Source organism: Tachypleus tridentatus, chromosome 7 (genome assembly GCF_004210375.1).
Source record: "Tachypleus tridentatus isolate NWPU-2018 chromosome 7, ASM421037v1, whole genome shotgun sequence".
Taxonomy (NCBI): Eukaryota; Metazoa; Arthropoda; class Merostomata; order Xiphosura; family Limulidae; genus Tachypleus; species Tachypleus tridentatus.
Window position 1 is genome coordinate 80,021,654 of NC_134831.1, and position 20,254 is coordinate 80,041,907.

The 20,254-nt window shown below is 34.5% G+C and overlaps 1 protein-coding gene across 1 annotated transcript in view; it reads right to left on the reverse strand.

Annotated features, from left to right (window-relative positions):
- LOC143257705 (annexin A6-like) overlaps nucleotides 1–20,254 on the reverse strand; it is an 81,613-nt gene that overhangs the window by 54,389 nt on the left and 6,970 nt on the right. The window contains exon 2 of the mRNA XM_076516743.1: nucleotides 7,618–7,693. Coding sequence (XP_076372858.1) covers nucleotides 7,618–7,693 — 76 coding nt within the window. The remainder of the gene's footprint in view (nucleotides 1–7,617; nucleotides 7,694–20,254) is intronic.

The window sequence follows — 20,254 nt, forward strand, 5'->3', positions numbered from 1 at the left end:
TTCACCCAATAATTTAACTAGTTTACTACTGTTGTAATGATCTGCTTAAATGCAATTATACAACAATTTACTTCTTGACTTTCTGGTTCTTACATTTTATTTACCTGTTCTTAAATTAAAAACTATATGATCTCCAACAAGGTGGACTGACACAAACATTTAAAACTTAATTCCTTGCAGAGTATTTTATTCCTATGCAAATCTACTTAAATTCATATTGCAATATGTGCTGATGGTTTATGTCAACACTTCCACTAACTTGCAAAAATGGGACTTCCAAGATTAATTCTTAGAAGTCACATGCCAAAACCTAGAGATAACAGAACACTGTACTGTATGCCAAATGTTGTTGTAACCATCCAACATTCACATATTGCATGATCCAAGAGAGGTCACTGGAGTTGGACATGTATTTATGTGTGGGCAATACTGTTCTGAACATATCTAAAAAGTAATACAACTGGTACCAATATATTCCAAAAACATTCAATTTCTTGCTACACTGATGAAAGAGATTGAAAAGTGAAGGTCACTATTTACTTTTTCCAATTATTACAAGTGAACTAACTACAAGGCAAAAGACTTAGAAAAAGTGTTATGCACATGTTCAGCCTCACTGAAAAATATTCTGACATACAAAAAGAGGATGGGTTTAGTAATGAAAACCTAAGTTGCAGGGTGTAGAATGTCTTAGGTGGCAGAGCATAATATTTAAATTCAATAGTTGTGTGATTAATCAATCCACTAAGATTGGTAATAATTTAAATTATCTAACTTAACATGAATAGAAAATGATGTGACACTTTATCACACATATAGCAACTAGATGTAATGCTCTACCAGCCACAAGTCTTAGGATATAAAACATCCTACAGTTTGTCTTCTAAAGTGACAAACAGATATAATGAATTTACTGTTAAGACATTTGTTCTGATATCTGCATTTGTTTCAATTGATGCATGTGATGTATACTGTTGGATGTGTAGAGCAAGTCCTGCTTGTTCTTTAAATTTGTAGAAGATTCTCGAAAGCAAGAATTAACATGTGGTTGACAAAAACACTAGCATGTCTCCAAACACTGTTGAATGTTTGAGAATTTCATGTGACTGGTATAAAAGCTAGTCAAGAGACAGTAATAGAATATTATTGGTCAGCTACAGTTGGTATACAATAAGCCTAAAAAGCTATAATTGTGATTAACACTTATTAATCAGAAAACTACAGAATTTGACTAGGAATGTTTATATATTTCAATCATTTCTAATATCAGAGAATTAACTTTGAACATTAGTATTTCTACGAAGATATTAAATATCTTCGTTAATAGAAGTTAGCTTATAAGCAGCAAGGCCAACCAAGATAGCTAGCTTAAGCAAGTTGTTACATATCAACAATTAATTTGCTCATTGTGGACCTGGATCATTGATATAACATTCAGTCCTAGACCTGATGGAAGGCTTAATATAATGCAAGTTTGTAAAACCATTGTATATAAACCAGTATCTGTAATGACTATTATTATAAACTATATTGTTGTTTGTTTATTAAAATATATTTGTGTTAAGAAAGAAAACTGTGTATCAGTCATGTTGGCAAATATAAATTTTATACACATTAACATTTAATTAATTTCTGAATTAAAATTAAAATATCTAGCTATTTGAAATTGTAAAATATAACGTACATAACAATTTAAATCAGGCTCATTTGAGATAAATTATAACATGTAACAGCATTTCAACTAATACCATGCTGTAGCCCAGCTTGCCAAAACTATGGAGCTCACATTATTACAATATGGAAATCTATTTACTGTCTAATTATTCTGAAATTATGTTCATCTACCTTTATATAGTGATAGTACAAAAAAGAAAAATTTTATGTATAAACATACATTCTACTGATCTATATATTCTTTATGTCACAGATAAGATGAAACAATATTTTAAATTGGAAAAACTTAAATATTTTAAGACTTCTCTCATTTAATCCTACTTCTTATCTATAAAAACGTCTGAAGTTTAATGTCTATATTCTTCATCTTCGTTAATAAATGTGACTGGATGAACCATGCAATGTTAATTTACATAAAGTAACCAAAATAAATTTCTTGTGAATTCCTTAATATGTTTAGATTACAATCATTTTATTAATAAAGGACAGTCTATCAGGTTTATTTCTGAAAGTTTTTAAATGTTTATGATAGAGACTAAACTGTTCAACTTCTTTATGCTATTAGAGTTTTCTTTTATCTTTAGACAGTTATTTACTTAATGGGTTTCTTTAGAAGATTTTGTTCATTTCTCATTGTGTCATGACTTTTCACCTTTCTTTATGCATGGATATTGTTTATATGAGCCCCTGAGAGTGTAGCTTTAAAAAACAACAACAAACTATATTTAGCATACAACAGGTAAAGATTTAATGAAATACTATCAAACATTTAGGCCTGTTAACCAAAAGACTCTACTAAGCTGCTGTAGCTTCTGATATATGCTCAAGTTATCTTAATACTCACTGGCACTTAGATGCATATGCAATCACTGCTTCATAAACATAGCATATGCCCAATATGCAAGATACAACTCACAACAATACACACCACCATAATCTGCTTACTTCCTGAGCCATACTAGCCTATCATTTTGGAGCTGAGTGAAACAGCTCACCAATAAAAAAACTGACAAATAAGTATTCTAAGCATATGTGGTGACAAGCAATTTTCAAAGTGACACATGCTTTGCAGATTTCTCCCTAGCTCTTTTTTACTGTATTGGTACAGATAAGCTTTCCTGTGAACTGATATTCTAAATTCTCAACACACTTCCTTTCAGTTAAATACAACTCACTGTGAAGCAAAGTTACCATATGTTGAGTAAAAGTGAGCTGTTTTACTGTATATAAAAATATTATACATCAATTACATGCATCAGTAATACAAGAGGTGTGCAAATGCTGGGCATTATGCACATGCTAATTCATGATATTTCTATTTACCATATTTTCAAGGCCTGAGGTAACATAACAGCTTCATTTGGAATACTCAACCTGAAATATTCAAATAGGCCAAAATGATATCACTTTGGTAGCTAATCACAGGGATACAATAACAGCTCATATTGTGCAGACTATGTCCTTGCATACTTCACCAGGTCTTTCTACAATCAATCTCATAGGACAAATAAAGAAACAAACACAAGAAAATTTTGTGACTGTACTACAAATATTTCACTGATAACTTTCATCATCATGATACTGTAACAAATGACAATACAAGATATCCCTTCTATGAATTGGATTGTGGGTCAAGTTTACATCAAACTGAGTAATAGTAATGACTTAGATAATATTTTGAGAGTAGTAACTTCTTATAGTGTAATACAAATAAGATCAGGAATCAAATTTACATTGGTACACTAAGAAATGTTCTTTCACTATGAGAACATTTCTAATGACACACTGATAACACCAGTGGAATGAAGCAAAGCACAAACTTGAACAAAATTCTCTGTTATATGTTAAGAAGATTGATAAGATATTATTCAGTTATGGATCTAACCTTGAGAAGTTGATTTAAAATGTAGGTGAAAGATTAAGGCAAAAATCAAAGTTTATATCTATCTTTCAGTTGAGCTTGCTGACATTTCACAAACTTGTATCATGCAAATATTACTTGCATTCTACAGATTAACAGAAAATTAAAACTTATGAAAATCTTAACTTCCAATCTTAATTTTCACCAGAAGTCACTTTATCTCTTCCCAAAATTCAGTGACAATGTAGAGACAACATTGTGCACCTATCATGGTTAATAATGACAACAAAGCAGAATTACCTATAGTAAATACAACCAAAATATTTACAAAATGGCCAGTTAACATGTGACAACATCATTTATGTAGATTGTACAAGTGTCTGTTACCAGAGAAAACCTTGCTTTGGGTGTTCCTGCCCTTTCCACCTTCCAAAGATATTCATAACAAACTTTATAGATGATGTGAAGTAATTAACTTGTTGCAAAGATGTCTGGAGCACATAAATACTAAGTGAACAGGTGTCAAAATGAATCAAAACCTTCAATCAATTTAAAGATTTACTATAAAAGTTTCCAATGGTGTTGTATGGTTTTAAACATAGATTTAGAAACAATCAAATATTTCAGTTAATTTTCAAATACTCTCAGCAGCTAATTATATATCTTTTTCCAAATATACTAAACAAAAGTTTTGGAAACATAAATATCTTGATATTATTAATCTATCTGAAGTGTCTGTATTCATTTTTATCATATTTCCCAGCAGAGCATACTGAATAAGTTATGTTTCGGGTGTCTCTGAATAATTTTAGTAACAACATATGCAGAAATATTAGATCTTGATACAAATATTTTTCATTTTATACACACAGGTTTATAAATCAAAGATTAGCAGAAAAGTTATGAAACACATTTAGACTTTTAATATTAAATTAAAAGTGACTAGACTACCTTCATATTTCTAAGGTGTTTTTATCAACAACCTTCATGTTCATAAACTAATACATGGGCTAGTGTTTAATAATCCTTTAATTTTACCTAGTGTCAGAAAGTGTAATTATTAAAATAAATATATTTTATGGAGGGTACTTAATAACTATTGTAATTTTCCAAATTATCATTGATTAAGCAAACTAACTTAAAAGTATCTACTATACACCTACAAATATTCAGTAAGTCTAAAAGTATATAGCCATAACATCACATATTTGAGAATGCAGTTCATCACAATGTACTGAATTCAGAAGTTGAGTACCTTATACTAAAACAATTTTGGAGCCTAAGACACATTGTTACAGTCATTGTCATTGAGTCATGTTTTGTCTGATGACCATGCATCATGACAACATTCCCCACAACATAGTTTTCTTTGCATGAAGTTATGTCTAAAGCACACTCCTAGCCCCTGCTGGCTTTCTATAATTCAACTATCATATAAGGATGACACTTTCCCATTGTCTGTTTCAATATTTTGATCACAGAGAAATCCATTGGCACTACTTCTAGCAAATTAACCAGTACATCTTTGAATGGACTAGTATGAATATCCATTTCATATTCAGCTACTTGAAGTATGCAACAGTTGAACTGATGTGTCATGGAGGTAACTTGCATACTCATGACTGGTCTTGCTCTTCTTGACAGGGATCAATTTTTATTATGTTGCATATTGTTGCTTAGGGCACTTCAATGGCTGTTGCTGGATTCTCACCTGTGACAATTTTGTTTCTTATGTCTAGCGTATAACCTATCACAGGTTTTTTTCTGAATGGTCCTAGTTTCTAAAGTTGATTTACACTCATCTGTTTTCCAAAGGCTAGTTTCATTAATTCAACTAGTAATTTCATTTCAAAAATAGAGAATGACTAACACACAAATACAAGTGAAACACCAAATTTGCACCTTACTATAGGATGCAAAATAGGTTTAATAATATTTACACCAGTTCATGTGTACAAGCAATCAATCTTTTGGTGGCACTGCCACTGCATTGTGTATGAGCACTTTAAGTAGGGCTACATAATAAATCCTAACACCCTAGCTCCAGACCGTGTGTGTGTTAACCTTTTTACCATGGACTTGGTATAATATACAGTTCATCTACATATTTGCATACTTTAAATATTTGCACCATAACTTCTGATACAGCATGTGTTATCTTCACAAAATTTGGCAGATGTTTAGTAGAGATCACAAGTATTTTGTGTACAAAAAATCAGATTTTTTAATGAAATATTTTTACTAAAGAGCTGTTTTTTTGCTTCCAGTCTGAGTGCAAAGCAATTTCATGTTAATTAAAAATGTCTTCATCCCGAAAACCTCAAACATTATCTGCATTATCTCTAGAACTTCCTAGATACATCTCAAATGTTTGTTTTTAGTAAGACTATATTTTGTTATTTTCTATAATCTAACTATATGGTGTCTGTTACTTGACCAACCTCATAGCCATCTTAATAAAATCAGGAAATAAATATTTTTATTTCACTGATCTTCCAGTCATGCCTAGCTAACATTACATAACTTACACTGCTGTAGTGCACACATACTTGTTACGTATCCAGTAATATAAAACTGACTTTTAGTCTCCCATGTCTTGGCTGTGTTTTAGTGGACTAGTATTTTGTAATATAGTCACATTTCAATTATACATTATATGTGTGTATACAGATTATTATTATTCAGAAATAATTATTAAACGTATTTTTAAAAAAATATATAACAAATCAAGAAGTAAACAATTATCTCTTTTTGCTACAACCTTTGTACCCCATTATTATTGTACATATGTTCCTAAGTTGTTTTTTTTTTAAATTTCAAATGTGGTGGGTATCAAACATTTTATATAGTTGAATAACCAAAAAATCATAAATAACTACTATACTGATACTATAAAATTCCACTATAATATATTAAGCTTATTAACTAAGATGTATTTAGATTTTAAAAAATATGAAACTTTGAGCAGACTAAAGACACAACCTACCTCCTTGAAAACGTGGATCGAAAGAACTTGGTAGCCTTTTCACAGATTAAAATGGCTGAAAAAACTACCCTGGGAACATTCTAAGCTCTTGTCTGGTTTTTCACATCATATATTGAAGTTTATATAAGGTACCATTACAAAAAATGGAAAAAGCTAAACAGGGCCACCATGTTTGATCGAGTATATAAGCCATATCTCAGCAAAATAAAGATACGAGGTTCTTATTTTATATTTTAGATTGTCAATATTAGTAATTTAAGTTCCTACTCTGTACCAAAATATAGACTTCATATTTTGACATCACAGACATCTAATTTTAAACAGTGCTGCATTCAACATCTATATTTAGACCTGTTCTTTTATTATTTACTTTTAAATTAAAAATTAACTTATACATAACATTAAAGTTTGAATTATAATCTATAATTTGATTCCAAACTTACTGATAAAGTCATAAAACAGTAGTTCAATAAAATTTTAAATTCAAGTCAACAATGTTGACTTTGACCAATGACCTGTACAGAAAAAGTCAATCTTATTTGCTAGAATATTTTATATTCTGGCATAGATTTGTTTCATGTTAACAAAAATGCAATAATGAAAACAATTAGCACTTTTGTATTAGTATCTTTGTAAATTACAGCATCATATACCATTTGTAGAAACATGACAGAATAAATATTTCTTAATTTAAATTACATCATGAAAATTGTAAATCCAAAGAACATGAATATTCTGCTTGAGAATATCAAAATCAACAGGTCATAATACAAGTTTTAAATCTTAATGTTGGTACTATTACAATCAAGTACTAGATGTAAACAAAGACTGCAGTAAAATGTGATAAAATGAAATTTTGTTTTTCAAAGGCACACAAACAGAACTGTGTGCAGTTAGGACATTACACCTGCTTTGATTAAAAATTAATGATGAATAAATAATCAAACACTTAATGCACACCTCTAAACATAGCACCATGTTGTTTGCACTTATCCTCTTTAAATCAGTTCTAAAATTAACTGTTTATAATTCCTATGGGCTGTTCTTTCCAATAGCTCCCATACTAGAACTTGTATAAACATACAAAGGTACAAACCTGTGATCCCGGTTGGGAAGGATAACCAGTCCCATATGGGTAACTCATTTTTTTTTCTCTTTGCTTAGATACACATCTATAAAAGAGGGAAGAAAAATTCAAGATTATATATCCAAGAACACATTCAGAAAATGTTTTCTACCAGCAAACACCATTAGGTGTCATAAGAGTGTATCATTTTCCTTTGTAGACAGCTACACTCAGATATGCTTGTGAACAAGAATCAGTTTTAAATGTATCTAAGTACTTTCACAACTAACACATACTTGAATAACTACCAATAACAAGTAAGGTAAGGATTTTAATTATATATCATTCACCAATGGTACATGTTGTTTTAAATAACTTATTGTTTTTGTAGGTACACTGATATTTATCAACCAAGAGTATCAAATATCTGCAAAAGGCAGGTGCAATGTGTAAATAAAATGAACACTGATAACACAGGAAATAAAAAAAAAAAGATAAACTGTAAACTGTGGCTTACTAGGCAGCTTCTATGTTTGGTTGAAAACTGCATCTAGCTAGTGAATTAAAATAGCCAAAATGCCTTCACAATGAGACAATCAAGGTAAAAAGAAGTTCCCACAGGTCAAGAACAAAATCCAAAATAACTTATTAGGTTGTCCAGAAATAAATGTCGGATTTTTCATGATGACATTTAGAAACTGAATATTGAGTAACTTATCATTGATTGGTTGGTTTAATCCAACCTTTGTCACTTACAAGGTGTCTTAATTGTCTGCTGTTTTAACTCTACTCATATTAAGTTTCATAACCCCCAAGACAAAATGAAGAAAGACTTTTGTCTGATTTTCATCTATGACTTCAAATTTGGACAAAAAGCAACCAAAACTACATGGAATATCAACCAGGCATTCTGCCATGGAGCTGTTACTAAACGTACATTTCTGTGTCAGTTCCAAAGGTTTCGACATGGAAATAAAAGTCTTGAAAACCACAAAGTTCGTGGAAGGAAGTCATCCTTAGATGAAAACACATTAAGAGAAGCAGTTGAGAAAGATCCTTGCACAGCAGTACATAAGCTTGCAGTAAAGCTAGGCACAAGCAAACCAAGCATTACCAACAACCTGAATGCAATTGGAAAGACAAAAAGTTGGATAAGTTGGTTCTGCATGAGCTGAATGAAGATCAACAAAATTGGTGTTTTGAAACCTGTCAAAAATGACGCTCCAAAATTTGAATGAATTGGGAATCAAGGTTCTACCTCATCCACATGACAAAAGTCCCCAGACTTTTCCCCTACAAATTCATTTTTTCAAGCATTTTGACAACTGTTTTAACAATAAATGCTTTCAAAAACCAGGCAGCTGCAGAATAAGATTTCAGGGAGTTCACTAACCATAGAAACTCTGATTTATACAGCAGGGATATAAACAGCATCGTTACACGTTGGCAAAAGTGTCTTGAAGCAAATGGTGCTTACATTGATTAAAGCATGTTTTACAACACTGGTTTATACTTTTCCAAACTTTGCAGTTCAAAAACAACATTTATTTCTGGGCAACCACAATGCTCAGCCAGACCAAAGTCCTTATGCAGTATGCCAAGTGTAGACTAACTACATAAACTATTATTCCCATTAAATGTATTCCACAAAAAAAAGCTATGTCTCATATAACTTGTATAAGCCTCTACACCATCCTGTAGTAAGTATGAATTCTGTGGAAAAGGTGTTGTAATATACTGTATGTTACTGTTAACTTTTTCAAAGTATATTACTATTACAAGCTTATGATCTTCTCACATTAACGTCACTAACAACCTGAATAAAAGCTTACAAAAAATTCCTGAAGAATATCACACTATCTCAAGGTCTTTCTAAGCTAAACTTTAAAAGTGTTAAAAGTAACATAAGCCAACTATGAGGCCATTAATTTCAGTAACTGCCTTTAAATCATACTCATGATACAATAATAGGTACACTATGACAACAAAGTGTAAGTTAAAGGTTACAACAGAAACTAAAACTCAAAACAAAATTAAATAAAATCAATCAAACTTACAAAAATATCACATAGTAAACAAAAATCCCAATAAACCATAATGAAATGCAGTTGTAATACCAACCACTTTCACTACATTAGAAAATTAAAACTAAAAAATAAAGATGAAAATAAACTGAATATATTTAGAGCAAAAATAAAAACATGAAGTGAGAACAATAAAAGACAAAAACAAATACAAAATATTAATAATAACAAAACCACAATTGATGTCACATTGAAAACACAAATAAACAGCATTCGCAGGTCTCACTCCATCAACACATCAGGATAAAAATTGATCCTATGATAAGTAAGAAGACCAATAAACAATTCAAGTTATGTCATGAACCATCAGGCCATGGTCTGACTCTTTCTGGAAACATGTTTTCTGGACAGGATACAATAAACATACTGCATTTCACATTTATTATCCATGGTAAATGCATTCACCCCCTCTACAACAAGTATTTATCCCAAGCATTAGTGTACAGTCCAAACAATTTCAATGGTACAGCACACATACAGTTACATTAGTCAAGTCTCTCATTATGATGGCTCCTGACAATATTATTTACATGTGAGGAAGTATAGCCATCTCATATACATAACTTTACCTGCCATTGTCAGGTTACTAAGAAGCTTCTCATAAGCAATATAAATACATATAGGCCTTCTCAAGTGTTTAAAGTAATCTTACACCTACTTCATCACCCAGTTAAAATTGCCAGTAACCATATGCCAGACCTAATGTATAAAGGCAATGGATTCCTTCCAGTACCTTCACACATTCATCTTTGAACAGTGGCAGAATGGCACTATAGTGCATTACTGTGTTCAGTCATTTAGAATCCACAACAAACCACGGGTCTCTTCTTTTACACATTCACTACCGAAGATGATCAAGCACTCTCCATAGCTGTTATTCTGATTCATAACATCCACCCAATATCAGCATTGGTAACAGTTGTTGCAAAAACTAGCTTATTGGTTTGTTTGTATCATTTCTGCATCTGCTACCATGCTAATAACCATTCCAGATAGGAGCTGAATAAACAATAGTTCTAACACAGCACTGGTACAACATCAGCAATCAGATACACAGTTTAGGAAGGATCACCTTGACAGAAAGTGTGTTGCATGTTTTAAGCCAGGATAGAAAACAGGTAGGGGCAACCATTCCAGCAAAGCTGTTGAGATTGCAATGCAACGCCTCAGAATGGAGTTAAGAGGATATACAACTTGGAAGTTGAGCACATAAAAGACAAAACCAAGAGAAAAGGACAGTCAAAGTAGATCTTAAAGCTGGAAGAAGAAATTCAAGGGATTTGAGACTCAGAAAGAGGAAGAATTCTGACCAAAGACCACAGCAAAGAAGTCATGCTTTGGGAAGATGTGGCAAATGAAAGTAAATGTGAAGATAAGACAAAAAATAATATGCAGTGATCTTGAGGTGTATGTAATAATTAGCAGAAACATTGAAGAATGAAAAAAATCACATACCTGGGTTATTAGTAGTGAAGAACAAAGAACCAGAAGTAAATGTAGGTTGTGAAGAGAGCTAGTTAGAGATGTCCAAAGACAAGGCATGCTCAGCAAAAGTTTCAGAGGCAGAAGACTGAGTCCTAGGTCCATGAAGAAGGTAGGATAAAAATCAACCATACGATGTACCAAGACAGTAATATTACTCACCAGAGTACCTAAAGTCTCCATTTAAATAAAATAAGATGGTTCCTAAGGAGGAATGTCAGAACCTCAGGAGGTTTTAGAAACAAGAATATAAGATTTCTAATTTAACAAGATTTATGAAATTGAATTAAATGAAAGTATTACTCTTATAATTTTATTTGCCCTCGAGTTTTTTAAGACCATGAATATCAGATTCTGTTAAAACCTCGTCACAGGATTAATGACAATGGGGAATGATTCTGTCAAAGAAACCATATCAGTCTTTGAAACATGTCAAGTCTCATCATTGGATTGTGAAAAGAAATAAAATTGATACAAGAGGTATTACAGTTAAACTCCTCAAAACTGGTTGCCATTGAGGCTGTGAACAATAACCTGTTTAGTGGGTTGGTCAGTTTATTGTTGTTTTTTCAGAAAATTTTCAACTAGAGTAATTTCTGCACTGTTCTCTTACTCAATAACTGGTCCAGATATGGATGTGTCTCTTGCCATGTCAGTGCTCAAACACTTCCATATAATGTCATTTTATGTAAATAAATTTGCATATGGCATTAACTACTTGTTTAAAAATTTGCACTGAGTTCAAATTACTGTAAGTAGATGTTTTCTTTCTTATTATGCCACCAAGTGTAGATATACCTACTTTATATTTTTCAGTAAAATAACACTGAAAGACTTTAAACTGAGATCTGTAATCAAGTTTTATTTCATCAGTAATGGTACCTCATTATGTTGACATTTTGCAGGACAAGCCATGACTAATAAAAATAACATTTACAGAAAGTGACTGTCCAGTATATAAGGGTGGCCAACATTTTAAGGTCTTGAAATACACAAGAATTTAGTAGTTGAGTTAGAACTTGAAAACTTTGCCAATATCAAGTCTTGTTTATAGATCACTGTAATTCACATTAAAGGTTTTAACTGAAAATAAAATTTCAAAGTTAGATCTTTCTTCAGTGAAAATCAAAGAAATGAACCTATGAAAAATAATGAATCAAATGTAAACTGAAATATATAATCAACACAAAAATTCTCAATGACAGAAAGTACCACAGCACTAAGAAAAAGAATGATCTTTTGGTTTGATACAAATTACTCAAGGGGAATGAGTACCTCTCCTATTGAGGGAGTAACATAGGATATTTTTGTCACAGAGTTGCACAGTTTATATTATTGTGTGCTGTGGTGGGTGTTTATTCAAAGTCTAGGCACATGTGAAAAAATGTTTTAGCTACATCAAAGTATTAGCTATGTCCTCTGTGAAAAGGTAAATTGCACATTCTAAGCTAAATTTTTTGGCAACTGCTTATGCCACTTTCTTTAAACAATAACTCATTAAGTGCCAACTACGGCAAGAAGAAAAATAACACAAGTTAAATGCCATTACAAGATACAACTAGTCAAGCTGATATGCATCCAAAAAGCACCATATTTTTTATATTTTTCATAAGTCACCAAATTTTAAACCTATATTTGTGATAGAAACTATACACACACACAAAATAAAAAATGAAACTACACATTGCATGAATGTGCCAGATTACTTATTAAAACTACAGGAATTATAATGAAAGACGTCAAAAAATGAAACTCAACAAACTAATGATAAAAACTAATCAACTGATTGTCATAGGATATTTCTTTATAGAAATACTGCATTTGTGGACAGATTTTTCCAATTATAATTTCTCACTATTAGTTACACTATATAAATATTCATAATCATATCTTTAACAAAATACAAAAAAAAATGTCAGTACTCCTTGAAATTCTGGCTAAGCCTCAGAACTCGCTAGTTTTTTGCCAACTAGATGCCACTAATTTTGAGTTCAACAAACATTATTACATGAAAGTCAACAACCAATACACAAATGATTTGGAAAGATTTCATGAAGTGTTTAAAATTGATTGATTGATTGATTGATTTAGTGTTTTATGGCACAAAGCAGCAAGGCTATCTGCGCCAAACATCCGTTAAAAAGGTAAAAATAAAGTAAATGTAGTAAAATACATAAAAGGAAATGAAAGTAAAACAAAACATCATTGAAAAACAAAAAAAGTACAAAACCAATGTTGACACCTAGTCTATAATGTTAAGAGAAAAAGCAGAGTAAAAGAAGTTGTAAAGTACTTATTCTAGCAAAATGGTAAAGATCATAACCCACCAGGAAGACTAACAGTCCTGGTTCTGGGTTATGTGTCATAGCAACCATTATCAAAATGTAAAATAATAGAAGTTTTAAAAGACATATAGCAAAAACATAATAATGAGTAGCCAAATGTCCAGTAAAAAGGTAAAAGTAAAGTAAATATAGTAAAATTTGGAAAAGTAAATGAAGGTAAAAACAAAACAGCAATTAAAAACAGAAAATTGATAAAACTGATGTTGATATCCAGTCTATAAACTTGTAAATGATTTCCTGTAGCAGAATAATAATGATCATAACCCACCAGGAAGACTAACAGGCAAGTACCAGAACCACTGTCAGTCACCTGAAGTTGGTCTTTCCAGGTTCCAGGTTGTGTGTCATTATGGCCAGTACCAAAGGGTAAAGTAATAAAAGTTTAAAAGACATGCAGCACAATTGGAATAACAGCTCGCCAGGACGACTAACGGGTAGTTCAAACAGCAGCTTCAGTCACCTGAAGTTGGCCTTTGCAGTCCTGGTGTCGAGTTATTTAATGTTCTGGCCATTTTCCAATTTCAAATTGACTTAGAGCGATGGAAACTTTGAAAAGGGAACCACAATTAAAAAGGTGCAATGAATAAATATCCAACACTTAAATGAGATTAAAAAGATTAATGGCCATTAAAAAACAAACCTTTATCAAAGTGGACAGTGTCACCATCACCAATAACACTGTCCAATGTTACAGATAAACCCCGGGAAAAAACATGTTTAAAATAGTGCCTCCGTTGAGAGTCGTAATGATGGCAAAAAAGTAAAATATGGCTAACAGTCATTTGAGTGTTACACAAACTACACACTGGTGCATCAGTTCCAGATAAAAGAAAACGATAAGTTAAAAAACTGTGACCAATGCATAGTCTAGTTGGAACAACTCCTCCTTCCGAACCTTATGGAAGCTAGATGGCCAAAGCCCAATATAGGGTTTTATTTGAAAACGCGTGTTGTTGCATTGCTCACTCAAAGTGGACTGCTATCTGACACAGAGCTGAGCCTTGAATACAGGACCATAGTCCATGTATGGAATAGGCACAGTGGTGATAGTGCCTGAGCAGATAAATTTAGCTGCCGTGTCTGCAAGCTCGTTCCCGCGAATACCAACATGGTCTGGTATCCAGAAAAACTGGATAGAAGTAGATGTTAATGAGAAATGGGCCAATCGGTTTTGAATATCAGTGAGAACAGGGTGTGAGCCAACGTGTAGCGATTCCAGTGCCAGTATAAAACTAAGCGAGTCAGTATAAATAGTGCAGTTGGAGTACTGCTCAGCTGCAATATGATCCAGGGCAAGAGATATGGCATACAGTTCAGCAGTGAATACAGAAGCTGTAGAGGGGATTCTTCGCGCAACTACTGAACCGCAGCAAACCATAGCAGAGCCCACTGAATTACCTGATTTGAAACCATCTGTATAAATGGGAACGGAATGATTGTTTGAAAGATGTTCATTAAATAAAAGACGGTACTTCCAATCTGGAGTATCTTCCTTTTTCAGATGACTGAAAGAAAGGTCACATTTGGGGGCAGTAATAAGCCATGGTGGGATGGGCTGACCTGTGGAAACTGCAATGTTATCCAAGGACAAACCCAATTCATCCAATTGTGCCCGGATGCGAAGGCCAAACAGAGCAATGGCAGATCGTCTGTTCTGAAAAAGTACAGCCCACCGAGGAAGGAAAACACATCCCCAGGTGAGATGCTTTGTTAAGAAATGAAGTTTCAAAGAATATTGTAAAGATAGTTGCAAACAGCGAAGGTGCATGAGATTCGACGTATAAGCTTTGAACTGGAGAGGTATGGAAAGCCCCAGTGAAGAGTCAAAGTCCTTGTTGATGAATGGGGTCCAGCATCTTTAAGGCCGAGGGTCTGGCAGAGCCATAGACTATTGATCCATAGTCGAGTTTTGATTGAATAAGAGCACGATATACCTTAAACATTGAACATCGATCTGCTCCCCAACTGGCAGAGGACATGGAGGATGTTCAGTGCTCTTGTGCATTTGACCCGAAGCTGCTTTAAGTGTGGTATAAAGGTCAGCTTACAGTCAAAGATAAGCCCCAAGAACTTGGTCTCAGGGACCACTGGCAGCAAAACTTCACCAATATGAAGTTCAGGATCAGGGTGAATACCCCGTTGGCAGCAAAAGTGCAGGCATATGGTTTTAGAGAGAGAGAGAAATTAAAGCCATTCGCCATAGTCCACCTCAGTACATGATTGAGAGCAGTTTGTAGTTGCCGCTCAATATATCTCATGTTCGACGACTGACATGAGATGTGAAAGTCGTTGACATACAGCCCATTAGCAATAGTGAGACGGAGTTGTTCAGTGATGGCATTTATCTTTATACTGAAAAGTGTGACACTCAAAACACAGACTTGAGGGACTCCAAGTTCCTGTACAAGAGAACAGGAAAGTGTCGAACCCACATGAACTTGGAATCTCCTGTCCATTAAAATTTTTTTAATAAACATGGGTAAATGGCCACGTGACCCATATGTATGAAAGTCTCACAAAATGCCATACCTCCTTGTTGTGTCGTAAGCCTTCTCAATGTCAAAGAATATTGACACAAGATGTTGGCATTTGAGAAAGGCTTCTCTGATTGATGTTTCAAGATGAATTAGGTGGTCTGTGGTGGAGTGCTGTCATCGGAATCCACACTGGGTGGGCGAGAGGTTGTTTGATTCGAGGAACCAAACAAGACTAGCATTAACCATCCTTTCTAAGGTCTTACAGAGACAGCTCATCAAAGCAATTGGACGGTAGTTTGAAGGAATCTTGGGATCTTCCCTGGCTTAGAGAAAGGTAAAATAATAGCCTGGTCCCAGGCATCAGGAAAAACATTTTCCTGCCAGATCCGGTTAAAGAAAATCAGAAGGACATCAATTGAAGCAGGAGATAGATGGTGCAGCATGTCATAATGAACATCATCAGGTCCAACAGATGTACTGGCAGACCGATGAAGGGCCATTTTCAGTTCCACCAGTGTAAAGGGACAATTATAGTCAAAGAAACAGTCAGTTCGAAAGGAAAGAGGTGAACGCTCTGCCCGAGTCTTGATGGCCAAGAAGGTGGAGGAACAAGCAGTGGTGCTAGATACCCGGCAAAAGCTTTCACCTAGAGTATCAGCGATGCTCCGGACATCAGCCACTTCCTGACCATCAGAGAGTAAGATCGAGAGGGGGACAGAATTGTAGTGCCATTAACCTTTCGAATCCTGTCCCATATGATTTTGGAACTAGTGGTAGAAGATATGCTAGTTGTGAACTTAATCCAAGATTCCTTCTGGCTTTGATGTCTTACCCACCTAGCATGTGCACAGGCCCGTTGGAAAGCAATGTGGTTTGAAAGTGTGGGATATATATGAAAAGTATCTCAGGCCCGTTTTTGATCCTTCCATACTAAGTGGCAAGCAGGATTCCACCACAAATGAGGATATCGTGGAAAACGTGTCGAGGTTTTAGGAATACACTGAGCAGCTGCTTGTATAATACAGCCAGTTACCGCTGCCACACGGTCGTCTATTGATGGCTGATTTATAATGGCAGGATCAAGTTCTGCAAAAGCAGTGAAAGTGGACCAGTCTGCCTGATCAAGCTTCCACCGGGGCACGCGGGTAGGGTGGCATCGACCACGGCCAGTCTCTCTCAAAAGGATAGGAAAATGATCAGTGCCAAGAGGATTACTGTCAACACTCCATGAAAAATGGGAGAATAATGAAGGGGAGCAAACCGAGAGATCAATAGCAGTAAAGAACTGACTAGGTGCATGAAAATAAGTGGAAGAACCAGTATTGAAAAGAGAAAGATTGTGATCAGAGAGCATACTCTCTACAGAGCAACCCCTCCCATCAATAACAGCACTTCCCCAGAGGGGATGATGTCCATTAAAGTCCCCTAGGATTAGAAACGGAGACAACAACTGTTCAATAAGAGCATCAAGGTCTGATTGATCATGTGTCTCTCAAGGGGACGGGTAGAGATAACAAACAGTGATGGTATGACCCAAAAAAAGCCTGGATGGCTATGGCCTCCAAGGATGTGTTGAGTGACAAAGACAGGGTGGGCACATGCTGATCAACCAATAGTGCCACCCCTCCATGTACTTGTCCATCACACAGCCTGTCATTTCTGTACAGAGAAAACTGCCAAATGGTGACTGTATCAGCAGGTTTTAGAAATGTTTCTTGTAAGGAAAGACTAATAGGATGGTAGGAAGCAATCAGTGATTTGGTATCATCCAGATTAGAACGTAAACCTCGACAGTTCCATTGTATCAAGGTGACAAGTAAATGTCAAAACGAGGGTATTTGTTGGCAGTGTACCTCCATCTTTGCGAGTGGAGATGCGCCTCACTGCAGAAACTCCTTGAGTGGAGAGACCAGCAAGAATCTCCGACTCAGGGACGTTCTTCAAATCCCTCTCAACAATAACTCCTCGTGAGGAATTCAAAGTAGCATGAGGTGTAACCTCAATAGGTATATCCCAAATTGCCTTTGAATTCAAGAGAAGTTCACTGTGTTGGGATGTGGATGTTTCAACCAATATGTCTCCAGATCGAAGCTTCTTTACTGACTTTGGAGAGCCAGCAAGTCCCTCTAGTCCCTTTTGAATAAAAAAGGGGGACAATTGCCCTAAACGTTTTTCCGAGAGAATGTAATATAAGAAAATGAGTTACGTGTGTTACAGATGTTGAAGATTGCTGTTAAGAGTCTTCAAGACGTGGTCGCTTACTCATTGATGTTTTTTCACTATTTTATTTAAACTTTTTGAAGGAGGATCCATAGGAAAAAAGAAAAATTTTGGTATCCACTGACTCCACCCACCATGGAGCCCTACGAGGGGATGCACTACAAAGTCATGTAAGAACAATGCAGCAACGCCAGGGTTTCGTGAGCACTATGCCCAAACACCAGCATCAGGCACAATGTCCACAACACCTGTTGAGAACTTCCAACACTGGTACTTGGTTGACTCTAGCCCAAGTGGACCAGCCGATTGACCCAAGGGGGGCCACCCAAAGGCTGCCCGTCTACAGGAATTAAAGGCCAAAGTGGTGTGATAGGGTTGGACCCCTCAACCACCAGGATCCTCTCCTCCCCTTCACGGGTCGCTACGCACTGCAAACACATGGGTGGATGTTTAGATCCCAGAGAAGGTAACCAGACAGAACAGAACCTTCCCTGGGAAGCCCCCTCACCACGTACAGGAATCCACACCGAGGGGGTGTTTAAAATTAACATCATGTAAGCAAAAATGTAATGTTATAGCTAAATATAGCCTAATTAAACAAAACTAAGGAGAGAAGCATGAGCAAGGTAATCTTTTACAAGTTTATCCAAGGAATCAACAAGATATAGCCTCTTATTTCTGCATTGTAGTTTAAAGACAACAGGATAAGAGAACACAACCTAAAGATTTGGAAAAAGATAGGTTCTAATTAAAGTTTTTTTTTCTAACCGCAACTGGCCTACACAGTATGATGTTAGGAAATGGTAGAAATCACTATTTTTACACGAGTTTAGAGTGGGAATTTTTTCAAATAATTAGAGGGGGGAGTAAATGTTTACTTCTTAAAATTACATATTTGTTTCTTCCAACAACAGAGATTGAAATATAATGTCAGGAACATTTTTTTTAATAGGGCAGTGATGGATAAAGGTTTTCTGCCAAGACAAAAAATAAAAACATTTGTCATGTATACATTGCAAAAATCATGCTTGTACCAGTGACTTCAGCCAAATATTTTTGCCACTGAAACTCATAGGCTTTAACATGTTGGAACATCTTTTTCAATGTATTTGAATACTATATTTACCACCATAAACTTGTGGAAATCTATAAGCCAGTCACAAACCACATCCCTCAACAGTTGGATTAGAATTAAACCAACCAACCTCTGGTAACCTGTAGTCTTTGACATCATGCAGAGTCAATGTTATTCTCACAGAACAAGATAACTCATCCCCACTTTAGGAAAAATTCTTAATAAACTGACTATTCAGTGTAGAAAACATTGCAATAAAATACTATAATTAAAATCCTGTTACCTGTCAAGTAATACTAAATAAGAATATAAAAGTGTTATTTCAGAAAGTCTGTATCTTTGTTATGGATCAGGTTAATATAAGAAAGGATCACTGATTTTACTAGTAAGATTGAATTTAAAAACAGTATCTTTCTTATGGATCAGGTTAATATAAAATCATAGGTGGTTTTACCAGTAAGATAGAATTTAAAAACTTGCAAAATTATATTTCTGAAGCTACAAAAATGTTGAGTGTTTAGTTTGAGGTTCCTGAATGGGTGTGTTTTTTATGGCAAAGCCACATCTGGCTACCTACTGAGCCCACTAAGGGGAATCAAACCCCTGATTTTAGCACTGTAAATCTGTAGACTTACTGCTGTACTAGTGGAAGGTATTCCTGAATGAAGAGGAAGGAAAAAGACACATCTAACAAAAGCCACCTAAGGAGGTTGTTGAAACTGAAATAATTATGTGCATATAGACTATTGGTGCTGGTAATAAAAACACTCATTATTTTGAAAGGCATGTATTTGAGAAACTATTTGGGTTAGACTGTCTTTATGTATGAGGCTTAAAGAGTTTACTGAAATTTTAGTGAATTGTTTTATTGCACAAAGTGGTGGAGACATAGAAAATATTTCTGGAGCACAAAACATTTTCTTAGGTTGGACCAACTAGTTTTAAATATAGGTATTCCTATGAAATGCTTGCATTTCAACCCAT